The sequence below is a fragment of the Eptatretus burgeri genome, chromosome 2 (genome assembly GCF_056783735.1).
Source record: "Eptatretus burgeri isolate ZD-2024b chromosome 2, Ebu_testis_v1, whole genome shotgun sequence".
NCBI lineage: Eukaryota > Metazoa > Chordata > Myxini > Myxiniformes > Myxinidae > Eptatretus > Eptatretus burgeri.
The window spans coordinates 64,126,640-64,141,219 of record NC_140962.1 but is presented as its reverse complement, the minus strand read 5'-3'; the positions used below and the strand labels follow the sequence as shown (position 1 = coordinate 64,141,219).

The window sequence follows — 14,580 nt, the reverse complement described above, 5'->3', positions numbered from 1 at the left end:
CCTCAAAAATAATAGGTGGTTGAATTCAATGACCAAATATGCAACTCCTCTTCAAATTTAAAGTCAATCGGATGCAAATTGACTATTTTAGAAATTCTAAAAAGTTGTTGACCTTTGACCGATGATGACCTTTTGACTGCAAAGATAAATAGGATTATATCGGACCACCAAATCCACCATTAGATGAAGTTTTGTGAAGATCAGTTTAAAATTGTGACTTTTTGGCGATTAAAGGTAAGTGGACAAACAAACAAATGGAAGCGATCAACATACTTGTCAATTTTTTTTTTTTTTTAATGTAACAAACAGACACACAAATGATGAAAACTTTCAATTTTCGTCATAACAGACAGGCAGGGGTGAAAATATAACCTCTGTCCACTGGAGGTAACAAGGGGATTCAAAGTAGACACCAGATAAAGCTGGTGCCAAAATAGGAAAGAAATAAAGGTTAAATAACAATCAACTCTGATGTCTCCTTTTGATCACTGTTTAATTTTGATCTCTCCTTTTGAATACTCTGTTTAAATCTGATCTTACATTTTGAACACTCCGTTTAGATCTGATCTTCCATTTTGAACACTCCGTTTAGATCTGATCTTACATTTTGAACACTCCGCTTAGATCTGATCTTACATTTTGAACACTCCGTTTAGATCTGATCTTACATTTTGAACACTGTTTAAATCTGATCTTACATTTTGAACACTCCGTTTAAATCTGATCTCTCATTTTGATCACTGTTTAAATCTGATCTTACATTTTGATCACTCTTTTTTTGTTTAAATGTGATCTCTCATTTTGATCACTCTTATTTTGTTTAAATGTGATCTCTCATTTTGATCACTCTTATTCTGTTTAAATCTGATCTCTCATTTTGATCACTCTTATTCTGTTTAAATCTGATCTCTCATTTTGATCACTCTTATTTTGTTTAAATGTGATCTCTGCTTTTGTTTAATTCTGATCTCTCCTTTGGTTTAAATCTGATTTCTCCTTTTGTTTGGAAGTGATCTCTCCTTTTGAACACACCGTTTACCTCTGATCTCTCTTAATTCTGCATAAGACCATCGTGTGGCTAAAAATAATAACATCATGCACACTGCTAGAATATGACAATTACATGGCTAAAGAATCAGAACATCACTACGGCGAGAGAATAAGACTATCATGGCGGCGAGAGAATAAGACTATCATGGCGGCTGGAGAATAATACAATCATGGCGGCTGGAGAATAAGACAATCATGGTGGCTGGAGAATAAGACTATCACGGCGGCGAGAGAATAAGACAATCATGGCGGCTGGAGAATAAGACTATCACGGCGGCGAGAGAATAAGACAATCATGGCGGCGAGAGAATAAGACAATCATGGCGGCTGGAGAATAAGACAATCATGGCGGCGAGAGAATAAGACAATCATGGCGGCTGGAGAATAAGATAATCATAGTGGCGAGAGAATAAGACAATCATGGCGGCTGGAGAATAAGACTATCATGGCGGCGAGAGAATAAGACAATCATGGCGGCGGGAGAATAAGACAATCATGGCGGCGGGAGAATAAGACTATCATGGCGGCTGGAGAATAAGACAATCATGGCGGCTGGAGAATAAGACAATCATGGCGGCTGGAGAATAAGACAATCATGGCGGCTGGAGAATAAGACTATCATGGCGGCTGGAGAATGTAAGGATGAGACAATGTGATAATTTTTGACCAAGTTATAAAAATGATCAACATGATGTGGTACGAGTGACTAGTGGTACGCAGTTATTAGCTGCAAAATGTCGAAAACCCGGTTTCGTTCAACAACTTTCAAAATTTGACCTTTGCATAACCTATAAAGGTCACAAAACAATGTTGTGGACATTAAAATAAGGAAACAGGATACGTGCTATAGCTTATTGGAGTTAGTTCGTCGAAGAAGGTCGAAAACCTGGTTTGATTCCCACAACTTCGAAAATTTTACCTTTGTGGCCTTTAAAGGTCAAAGGTCAAGGATAATGACCTTTGGTGCAAAACTTCATCCGGAACATTCCAGGAACAATATAACGTCATATAGGCTATATGGCATTTCGCACTCCTCTGCTTTTCCATACTTTGATGAAATCAGTGTAAAAACAAACTTGAAGGGGGCACCAGGGGCAAGGTGTTCGAGATAGAGCAAAATGGTTTCAAGACTTTAAGGCCCGGTCACACCTTGACGTTTTAGCCAACGTATGCCGATTTTTGAATTTTTTTTTCTAAAACGCTGGCACACGTTGAATACGTTATGGGTAAGTTTTGATAACATTGAGAGCACGCTGAAAAACACTGCCATACGTCGTTGTACGTTGGCTTTAAACGTTGTACTTTTTGGTTGTCCTCAAATTTTTTCATGCTTGAAATTTCACGACGTATGCCGGCGTATGACTCACACGTTCCGCTACGCTGGCCACAAGTTGTATGCACGGTCTGCGATCGTTGACAGACGTCAACACATGCTACTTGTAAGTTAATCATAAGTTGAGACACGCCGAGGTAATGTTTAGCGTACCTGAAACATATTTCTAACCTATGATTAACGTGTTGTTGGCACGTTACGCGATCGTTGCCACACATCGACAGACGTTACTTTTAAGTTACTCATAGGCTGAAAGACGTCAGTATAATGGATCGTCCATGCGTCAGCGTCCACGGCCACGGCCAGGACACTTATTTGCAGCATTCTTCAAACTTTTCTTCGGCATGATGAGGATGTTCACACTTCGATGTCTAGCTTGGCTATGATTCCAATTGTCCATCGGCAGCGTCTATTTAAAATAGTCGAGTTTGAGCGTTTTAACACGTTCAGAAGAAACGCTTCAAATTTCCAAACCCCAGCGTCAAAAAACAAAGGCGAGTGACAGCAATTTAAATCGTTCATTGTAAACAATGAAACTAGCTGAGTGGTACCGTTTAAAAGTCGTTGAGTGTAAAAAAAATCCAATTGTTGAGCGCAAGCGTCTACTTTCAAAGGTGGGGTTTGAGCGATTTAGCACGTTCAATAGAAACGATTAAAATTTCCAAGCGCCAGCGTCAAAAAACAAAGGCGAGTGACAGCAATTTAAATCGTTCATTGTAAACAATGAAAATAGCTGAGTGGTACCGTTTAAAAGTCGTTTAGTGTAAAAAAAAATCCAATTGTTGAGCGGAAGCATCTACTTTCAATAGTGGAGATGCAGCCATTTAAATCGTTGAGTGGCAGCCTATGAACCTACCCGTGGACACGCGGACGCAAGGACGATCCATCATAACCCATACCCTCCCCCTCACACTCACCTACTACTGCCAACATGAACAAACTACTTCTAATACTAATACTGATACTGATACTGCTGACATGGACATCGACTCAAAAACACTGTTGGGTTCCCCTTTTATGAGCAGAATTTTTATATACCAATTCCCAAAACCGCTGGGAACACGTCTTTATATGGCAGTTGTAACCTAGAAACACGTTCATTTATTTTTTTTGTCGACCGGAAGGCGTCATTGGAATATGTCTACATACGTCGATGTGTGTTGGGACTACGTAAAGAATTGGTTCAAAGCACGTCAAACATAAGTTAGAAATAAGTTTCGCGTAAAAAAGACATTACCGCAACGTGTTTCGACTTATGAGTAGCTTATAAGTAGCCTTTGTGGACGTGTGTAAGCGTCTACATATCGTGTGTAAAACTTATCCCCATCGCATGCGGAACGTGTGTCATACGCCGAGTACGTCGTAAAATTTTGAACATGTTTAAAATTTCTTGACGTACTCTACTTACTACGATGTATGATAGCGTACTTTAGCGTTCTACTCACGTATACCAAACTTACTCATACCGTATTTGACGTGCCCCCAACGTTTTAGACACATTTTTCTTAGGTCGGCATACGCTGGCAAGATCGCCAAGGTGTGACCGCGATGTTGACACTTCCATTTCTACGGCAGTTATGATTCGAATCGTTGTGCGTCAGCCTTTTAATAGGCTACGTCACGACATCGTCGGCGATGCGTGCAACGCGCTATGCCGAAGTTAGACTATCGTTGGGCATAGGTTGTGTAGGCCAACAACAGGTTCAGCATTCATTGGTATAAGTTATCTATAACACAACGAAACGTTCTGTGTCCATTACTAATATGTTATGCATACGACCAACTCGTTATGAATACGTCCGAATCTTAAAAAAAAAACATCAAAAGTTTAACGTAAGCCAGTGTTTTACATACATTTTAATACGTTGCCATCGCTGGCTAAAACGTCAAGGTGTGACCGGGCCTTTAGGTGGGGATGACCTGAAGATTATGTATAAAAAATATTTTCATCCTCGCTCTCAAAGTTTGGGCGGTCGTATGATTTTTATGTCAAAATTTGCAATTTTCTAAGTTTTTGACCTTGTGACCTTGACCTTGGGATGAAAATGAAAAATCGGACAACAAGTTTTAGATAATTCATTTTGCTATTTAAATACCGAAGAACCCTTTCCATTCAGTCAATTCCCTAGGAGAAGATAGATTTTTAATCCGACTACCCCCCAAAAATGGCTATTTTTTGGGCGTGGCTAAACCCACAATGGGCGTAGCATGCCCTCATCCAGGAAAAACACAACGAGACATTGATATCGAACACATAACCAAGTTTCATCAAGATCGGATCAAAGTCCACAGAGGTATGCTCTGGACAGACAGACACACAGATGGACACACAGACATAACGAATATAGTGGTCACTCTGGCTGGTGCTCGTGAACCAAAAATCAGGAACCAAAACAGCCAATTCAGGAATAATCAGAACAAGATTTCTTTGAAGAAAACGCGCGAAGTGGCGTGTGAGATTGAAAGCGTGCCAAAATTCTGTGGAGTCACGGTGAAGTTCTTCGATCCAGAAACACGTGCAACCAACGACACTCAATTGTATTTATCGTGCAGCATAGATCAATAATGCCTGCGAACCATCGTCGCCTCCCGGCTTGTTATTATTTTTTGGGCCTAAAACACTCCTTGGCACTCACTGATGAACCTCTGAAAGCTTGACGAAGATCTGTTTAGCCATCTCAGAACACACACGCACACATCTCTTGTATGTATAGATATAGATCATATACAAATGTCTTTGCAACTTATGTCAACGTACAATGTCTTCTCATGTCTTTACCCTGCATGTGACAGATGTACAAGCTCTTCTGTGAGCTGTTATGGAGGAAATTTATTTCTATCAAACAAAAAACCCAAACGAGGAAATTTACCCAGGGTATCATAACAACTTTACGTTCACAAACTCCTCAAGGCGTTTTCTTCATTTCTCCCTGATAAGGTTGGAGTCCCCCTCTGGTGAAACTCCCAAAAATCCAGGATCAGAGCTCACCTCCACTTATTTGTTCCTCCTCTTTCCCCACTAAAGAAGCAACTTCCATATTCTCTTCAATCTTATTCCTCCCTTCAAGTCTTCAAGACAGCTGTTCACCATGATCTCAGGTCATCCCCAATCCAAAGCCATGATCTTTTTTTTTTTTACCACCATTAACCCCCTGACCCTCCCACAAGCCCAAGTCCTTCCAAATTCCTGCTTTTCCTTCCTGAATCAATCTCGTCCACCCCATGTGTCCTCCCCACACCAATTGTTTGTCAAATATCCCTATAATTAGTGTGGTACAACTCTGCTGTTGCCCCCCCCCCCCACACTGTTCCTTTTGTCCTTTTATGTCCTGATCCCTTCAGTTTTCTAGCTCTTCCACGAGCCTCGACTCTGTTTCCAAAAAAAAACAAAAACTTTTTTTGAGCGACACGTCGTCACCGAGGCTGTATTTTTGACTACAATAGAAGAAAATATTTAAAATGGAATGTTTCCTAGCTTCAGTCACAAGATATTCTTCTCTTGAATTTACAATTACTGGGTGTGTTGCCCAAATAAAGACCCAGAAGGTTCAGTTGAGTTGAAATTTTCTCTCATCTTGAGACTCTGCTGTGTATGACTTATAAGTTTAATGTCTGACATGGTGCTTGATCTTTAAACATTTTATCAATCATCACTTTTCTTACAAGAAGAATGGTTGGTTGAAATGTAATTGATTATAAATATGCCCTTTTTGGATGTAGCCTTTGACTATATCCTCTCCCCCCTCCTTTCCCACCTCTTCACCCTCCCACCTCCATCCTCTCACCTCTCCACCCTCTCTCCACCCTCTCTCCACCCCCTCTCTCCACCCCTCTCATTGATCTCAGGCTTATTGTAATGTTTCACATTCAGGATAATTATGAGACATCAATGTACTTTTATATTAATGAAGAGGACTTTAGTAAATGATGAACAAACTATATGGTAAATGGGATTTTAACTTGGGATCCAAGCATTATGAGACCGGAACACCAATACGGCTAACCACGACAGTAAAATATGTTTGTTTGAACAAAGGTGAAGCAAGTCTGCATTTTCAACCACAGTACAGTATATGTAGCTGTCTTATTGTCACTTAACGAGCCTCAATAACAAAGATTAACAAATAACCAACAGTACAATCCAAGAGGTCCTTCCTTCATCACACAGCTTATTCTTTTGAAGAATATCATGGAATATTTGATCCACATTTAAATGCAAGAAACCAAAAGAGAAGGTAAAAATAATTGGCTCCATCATTGAAACCCTGAAGGTAGGCATTCTCTGGAATGCAAGGCATCCACCTTAGCAATTATCATCAGCACAATGAAAGGGCAGTTGAAAAAAATATTATTAATTGCCAATTTGATTTCTCCATACTTACATGGTTGACCCTGGTCTTCAGAAGTGTATTCTGACCTATGGTTAAAGAAGAGCTTTGCTTCCTGTGGCCAGGAGATTTTGCCATTGGAAGCTGCCCTTTGTTAATGGCGACATCATCGCCTTTCTCCACGGTCTTGGGTTTCGAGAGGATCCTTGGAGCTGGGATTGGATACGACTCAATAACGGAGCATCGCTGCTTGGTCCGTACCCTTTTCAGCGCTGCCAGAAGGTTTGTGTTGTGTGGTGTGCTTGTGTATGGTATCAGCGTCATCTCAGATGAAAGCTCTTTAACTGTTTGCATCCAAGATGTTTTAGTACAAATGGCTGAGCCAGCCGTTTAACTGGTTTGACGTTCTTGGGGCTTTACTTGAAAGTGTCGATCACACCTAAATCACACAAACTGCTGGGTCAGTCACCGCAATGACATCCATCATTTTTGCTGATTCTTGCATTTCATTCTTTCGTCCATCAGCTTGCGTTGGCAGTTATATTCAATCAATACTTCCGCAATATTGACCCTCATAGAGAGCATGTTTTATCCATAATGAGATGGTCAATGCAGAATGCCAGTCTCCAGCTTCGCGATGTCTTCCTGTCACGCGGAGGCAGTTTCGTGAGGAGCGAAGCCAGTGTATGGGTCGATTCCCGGTAAATTCAGGAACATTTCTGTGTGCACACACACACACACACACACACACACACACACACACACACACACACACACACACACACACACACACACACACACACACACACACACACACACACACACACACACACACACACCAGGGAGGACAATGTAGACCCTTCAAACAGAAAATATTCACACGTCGATTGTACCTGTCCAAAATGTCACACCGAGATTCCCACTGCAGTCAACATATTTCTTTCATCAAGTGTATATTATGTACGTGTCGAGACATTTACAGTGACGTACACACACCTTGTTAACCTCCGCCATCGAAGATGGATGGAGGTTGCTGTTTTCACCCCTGTCTGTTTGTTTGTTTGTGAACAGTATTACGGAAAAATTCCTGGACGGATTTCGACGAAACTTGGTGGGGGGTTAGGTATGGTCCAAGGATCATGCCATTAGATTTTGGACTTGGTCCAAAAAAAAAAAACTTAGAAAATTTTGCAACTTTTTTTCAAAATCATTTCGATTTTATTTGAAAAATATTTGAATTTTTTTTTTTTTGCATTTCTACATGTTTTAAGTGATTTCCAACTCCCCCAAGAAAAAATTGTTAGAGAAAAAAAACAAACAAATGTTGCAACTTTTTTTTTCAAAAAAATTTCGATTTTATTTTTTGGCATTTCTTCATGCGTGTCGATCTAGTTTAGTTTATTCAATCGTGGTTCAGTAGAGTCTGATCCGTTTTGACCTACAATGAATAGGATATCAGGCTCACTTAAGTGACCCAGCAGTATTGGCGGCGGAGGTTTTGCACTCTATCGAGTGCTCCCCCTCTCGTTTCTACATGTTTTGGCTATTGTAAGTATCTCGTTCGTAATAACCTATTTTGAACCATCCTCCTCGTTCCAAGGATTGCTTAAATTTTCTTTAATATAAATTTTCTTAAATTTTTTCCTTTCTTTAATAGACAGGAATAAAATCATCAATAAACTGCTTAATATTCAATGTAACAGTAATTTATTCTTACGATTTGTCCAATCTTGCATGCTTTCTTTCTTCTTGCATTTTTGGACCAATCATCATTCAAAGGAAAATCAACCTTTTAATAGTTCGACTTCTCCAGGAATCAACCTCAGGCACCATCATAAAAATGAACAGCCCCACGGTCTCCAGAGGCCTAGGACATGCAAATGCTTCAAAACATACATTTTAAAATACCATAATTGCCTGCCAGAGCACTTTGACAAATTTCACTTCATGATACTGGGGTGCCATTAGCAAACCGTTTGGTAGGAAGAACAAACTCATTGATGACCCTGTATTTTATTCATTTAATTATCGACCCAAATGCATGTGCACATTTGCTGCAAAGTATTACGCTCCTTTTGTTGACCTTTTCGAGCAGATCTGTTTCCAAACATAGTTGAAGACCAAAGCTGTCACATCACATGTTAGACCTGTCAATTGGAAATTTCAGATACAATATCATAATTCTTCTTCGTCCATATGCAGCACAAGGCTGCGGGGTATCATTATTGGCTGAGGATGTGGCTGTGTTGCTGATGCAATGCCCTCTGCTGGTTACGGCTGGAATTTGGAACTTGACCATGGTGCCGGCAAAAGCTCGCCCCCTCTTCGCCGACTGAATGCCATGGAAAAGATGTTATCACTGTGGGATCTTTAACATCCACCAACAAATACTGGCAGATGGGATGCTCGTTTAACGTCCATCTGAGGGACGGCACACACATTGATGAGTCGTCCTGCCTGCGAAACACGAGGATTACAGTTTTTAGCTGGGTCGGGATTCGAACCCAGGCGAGACAGCTTAGAGGTGAGTATGTATACCTCTTGGCAATCCTGTTTGCCCGAATATCAGAGTTGATCATTTTGATATCTACCCAAATTGGTTTATATCAAATACATTCATTGCTCTACCGAATCAATTGTTATTGATAAAGTTCAAAATCTTCCTGACTGCAATGTGGCTGAGTAAGGTACATCAGCACACAATGGTCCACTCGTTTTGAAAGATACCTACCATACAGTATTTAGTGTATACGAGCAATGGTACTCGACATTTCCCAGTGTTCCCCGGTCTATTTTCTTGTGGGGGACAAAAACACTTCCCCACACCCACGATTGAGCAAATAAAAGAAAGAAATCTCTCAAAATCAAACTTTTTGTTCCAAAAAAAAATAGTTTTGGCCGAAAACTCTCGTGCCACTCACTGATGAACCTCTGAAAGTTTGACGAAGATCCGTTACGCTATTTCTGAGAAAAATGGTGATGCACACACACACACACACACACACACACACACACACACACACACACACACACACACACACACACACACACACACACACACACACACACACACACACACACACACACACACACACAATCAGCTGGGTGGTGAAGTGGTTATAACAATCTTGTGTTGCTTCACCTGTCTCTGTTATCATCTGAGGTCAAGTGTCTCTGTTCTCGTCTGAGCCGTCTGTTAACCAAGTGTCTCTGTTTAACAAATTATCATCTGAGCTGTCTCTATTAAGGATGATCACATGTCTCTGTTATCATCTGAGCTCAAGCAGTTGGACATCAGTATTGCAGCACTCTCTGAGGTTCGGAGACCGGATTGCGGCGAGATCATGGCGGGTGGTTACACCTACTATTGGTCTGGTCGCTCTGATGGTTACCATGCCCAAGGAGTTGCTGTAGCTGTGTCCAATAAGCTGACCCCAATGATAATTGAGGTAACACCGGTCAACGAGCGTATTATGAGACTAAGGATTCGTCACTCCTTCAGTGTCATTTCCCTGGTCTCTGTTTATGCTCCGACTGAGGCGAGTGATCTCACTGTGAAGGACACATTCTACGCCACACTCGAGTCTGTAGTTGATCAGTGCCCCAGGCGAGATACACTTCTAGTCTTGGGGGATTTCAATGCATCGACTGGAACTGATAGGGATGGTTATGAGACGTGTGATGGTCCCCATGGGTCTGGAACTGTGAACCTGAATAACACTAAGTTCCTAAACTTTGCAAGAAGTCATGGACTTAGGGTGGCCGGTTCATGGTTTCAGTGCCCACAAGCTCATCGCTGGACTTGGTATTCCAATGCTGGCGGTGTGGCAAAGGAGATTGACCATGTCCTCATTGACGGTCGTTGGAGGATGATGCAGAACTGCAGAGTCTACCAGAGTGCTCAGTTCCTCAATACTGACCACAGGCTTGTTGTAGCAAATCTAAAGCTGCACCTTAAATCCTGGAGAATGGTACCATCCCAGCCGAGGCTGGATGTTGGCAAGCTCAGGGATGAGAGAGTAGCTGAGGAGTTTGCGAACAGGCTGAGTGGAAATGTTGGGGTTCTGGGTGCTTTGGGGTGTCCTGAAGAGTTGTGAAGTGCTTTTAAGACCACCATCCTTGATGATGTTGGTGGATGTCTTGGAACTCACCGTAGGCAAAAAAGAATTTTGTCTCTCAAGGGACACTGGATGCCATTGACCAGAATCGCAGGGCCAGGCTGAATGGCAGAACTGAGCTGTTCAGGGAGCTGAGGCGTAAAATTGTAAGTGTGCCAAGGCTAGACAAGGAGGCCAATGTGCGAGGAATCTGCGAGGGGGTAGAGCATCACCTGTGGTCAAGTGATTCTCATCCTCCTGACAGGGGAATTCATGCATTGCGTTCATCCAAGCCCATCCCTCGGTGCACTGCAGTTATAGCAGAGCGCCAGTAGGCTCTTGACAGAGGAGTCCGAAGTGAAGGCCCGCTGGGCCAGTTACTTTGAGCAGTTGTACCAGGCTGATCCCCCAGCTGTGGAGTTGGACATCAGGGGTGTTACAATCACTGTTGCTGACCCTCCAATCAACTGTGGTCCACCTTCATTTGTGGAAACACAGGCTGCGGTGAACCGGTTGAAACGGGGTAAAGCTCCAGGGATCTGTGGCATCCATGCTGAACTTCTCAAGGCTGGGGAAAATGCTGCACTCATGTCGTTGCATGCAATTCTGTACTCTGCCTGGAACACAGGCATCATCCCAAATGACTGGAAGAGGGGCCTTGTTGTCCATCTATGGAAAGGGAAGGGTGATCACCAAGACTGCAACGGCTACCGAGGGGTGATGCTGCTCTCAGTGCTGGGCAAGGTCTTTGCTCAGATAATTCTTGATAGGGTTTGACACCATCTGCTTGAGCACCAGAGCAGTCAGGCTTTACACCAAAGAGGTCAACGATTGACCGTATCCTTGTTCTTCGGGTCCTCACCGAACGCAGATGAGTTTCAGCAGGGGCTGTTTGCAGCTTATGTTAATCTCTGTAAAGCGTTTGATTCAGTGAATCGGGATGCTCTCTGGAGGATTCTTGGTCTTCGTGGGGTGCCACTGAAACGGATCGATCTGATGTCTGAACTATACTCTGCTACTGAGAGTGCTGTGAGATGTGGTGGTACCATCTCTGACTTATTCCAGCTGTTACTGGAGTTTGTCAGGGGTGTGTCCTGGCCCCCACAGTTTTCAGCACTTGTATGGACTGGATTCTCGGGAGGATGTCGGAGAGATCAAGCTGCGGTGCATCATTTGGGAATGTCAATATCTCTGACCTCAATTTCGCAGATGATGCAGTCATCTTTGCAGAGACTTTAGAAATCCTTTTGGGGGCCCTCGAGGTGCTGAATGAGGAGTCAGAGCCGCTGGGATGACTGATTTCCTGGGTCAAAACCAAGATCCAGTCTTTCATTGACATCTTCGATGGTGCTCTCCTATCTGTGCCTGTTTGTGGTGAGGATGTTGAGGTCGTGGAGAGATTCACTTTCCTTGGCAGTGATATTCATGTCTCTGCTGGCTGTGAGTCAGAGGTCAACAGACGTCTGGGTCGGGCATGGGGAGTCATGGATTCACTGGATCATGGGATGTGGTGCTGTCGGTACCTGTGTGGGAGGATGAAAGTCCGAGTCTTTAGGTCTTTGGTGCTTCCCGTCTTGCTCTATGGATGTGAAACTTGGACTCTGACTGGGATCTGAGACGGAGACTTAATTCCTTTGGTATCAGGTCTCTTTGGAGAATCCTTGGCTGTCGCTGGTTGAACTTTATGTTCAACGAGCGGTTGCTGAGAGAGACTCAAATGAGATTTGTTACCTGCATAGTCCGTGAGTGTCAGCTGTGGCTATATGGACATGTGGCTCATTTTCCTGATGCTGATCGTGCTCACCAGATTCTCTCAGCAAGGGAGTCTCATGAGTGGAGGAGGCCAATGTGCCGACCACGTGCCTCGTGGTTGCAGCAGGTTTATCAGCATCTCAAGGAGATGGGGATGGGCTAGGCATCTGCCTGGGGGATGGCCAGACGGAGGCCCCTGGAGTACCGGCGGAAGGTGGACGCAGCGACGCGCTGCTCTGGCGCATGCTCCCATACCTGACCTGACCTGTTGCTTCAATTAAAATGGCTGCTCAGGGTGATTGCTTTTGCAATGGAGTGGTGACCTGTCCGAGGTTCTTGGACAAGGAAATGTTCACAAGTTATCCTGAGAGCACTGATCGGTGATGGCTTTGTCAAGGGCATGGGCCTCCTCCACCATCATCAACACCCTCTTGTGTACGCACCGATCTGACCACCCACTCCCCTTCTATCTTTCCCTCTGTGCGTAAGTAACAATAGATTTCCCCTCATGTTCCTTCCAGAGTGTGCTCCAGGGTGCAGCACCCCATGATAATGTGCAAACAACAGAGGAACACTCACACTATTGGAAAGTATCAGTGAAAGTCTAAAGTCGGATTTGATTACCTCGGGAATAACAGACAGAACAGATAACTTAATTACCACCAAACAAAATCTAATCTTGTGTCGGCCTGTATCGAATGAAGGTTGATATAAAGATCTTGGTCTTGCACCCTCCGCTCTTTCCGTGCTTAGTCCCCTCCTCTCCAGGTTTCTCCAGGGTGCAGGTGGTTCACCATCAACCCCCTTCTGGTGAAATCACCTAAATCCAGGATCACTGTTCACCTCCACTCATTCGTTCTTTTTTCCCCCACCTGTGGAATCAACTTCTTCATCCTCTTCAATCTCATCCTTCCCTCCAGGTCTCAAGACAAATTTCCAGTTTTTTCATCCTAAGTATTTGATTGTGTACACTTCATTCTTATCCGCCCCATGCGTCCTTAAACCCTTTTCTAGCCCCATTCCCCTCACACACCCATTGTTTGTCCAAGTCTCACTTTATTTTGTCTTTCAACCCGACTTGGTGTTTCCCCACACTCTCTGTCTCTGCTGTTCCTTTTGTTCTGTTGCGTCCTGATCCATTCAGTGTTCCAGCTCTTCCACGAGCCTCGACTCTGAACACAAAGCAAAGAGAAACAAACTAGAACCACTCACCTTGCTCAAACAATCGCGGCAGGAAACTTTCCCACGGAGTTTGAGGAACGGCCAAAAGTTTTGTGCAAGATTCAAAAGTTGTTCGTTGTTGCCTCCTTTGTCGAGAGTTGCTTGCTTTCCTCTTCCTTCTTCATTCACTTCGTCCCGCGACACTGCAGCAATGTCGTACCCCTGTTCCTTCCACGAAACCGAGCTCACAATGCTTACGTACAAGGAATGACGAACAGGAGTGATGTCGTGGGTGGGTGGGACGATCACCCTTGAGGCGACCTCGAACAGGACCTCGGCACCTGTTCTCTGAAACTTTCCCTGCCCTAAACTTTGAGGGGGGCGGAGCTCAAATGAACACCTGAGCAAAGTCATTGTTATTCTCTTTGCATGGCATGCGTTTAATTATTTATTAAACCCACATTGCGTTTCAGTAGATTTTCCACCAAGACCGAGGTCCGAGCATCAGTTAAGTGTCACCTCCAGGCGTGTGTTCATATTCATGATATAAAAAGGTTCTCTCGGCATTAGGGGCGATCTATTTATTACGTACCTAAGTGCGGTGGGATATTCTCTCCGTAGAAACTCCTGTCATGCACGTGAAGCCCTCAAACGAAACAATCAAACTGCAATTCCCCTTTAACTTTGAGAAGAAAACCGATTCTCATTCCATCTGTAAGGTGCGAGACACTGTGGATTGTAGGCCTCTCCAGGTCTCCGTCTCACCATTAGACGACCAGGTGTTGGGCAAAGCTGAAAATTGGACTCATCAGAGAAGAGGACCTTACTCCAGTCCTCCACGGTCCAATCCATATGGTCT

At 43.4% G+C, this 14,580-nt stretch overlaps 1 protein-coding gene and 1 long non-coding RNA gene across 4 annotated transcripts in view; one reads left to right on the top strand and one right to left on the bottom strand.

Annotated features, from left to right (window-relative positions):
- The window catches only part of LOC147032182 (tyrosine-protein phosphatase non-receptor type 21-like), a 54,522-nt gene extending 40,444 nt beyond the window's left edge, over window positions 1-14,078 (bottom strand). Inside the window, exons 1-2 of one of the 3 annotated variants that reach the window (XR_015055068.1) lie at window positions 13,773-14,078; window positions 6,766-7,430 (exon numbers count right to left, since the gene is read on the bottom strand). Coding sequence is in view for 2 of the 3 variants with exons in the window: in XM_085869549.1 (XP_085725675.1) it covers window positions 6,766-7,065 (300 nt within the window). In the remaining variant the exon portion in view is untranslated. The remainder of the gene's footprint in view (window positions 1-6,765; window positions 7,431-13,772) is intronic. The other 2 variants (XM_085869549.1, XM_085869550.1) reach the window with 2 other exon arrangements.
- The window catches only part of LOC147032181 (uncharacterized), a 55,389-nt gene that overhangs the window by 22,354 nt on the left and 18,455 nt on the right, over window positions 1-14,580 (top strand). The gene's annotated exons all lie outside the window — the stretch shown is intronic.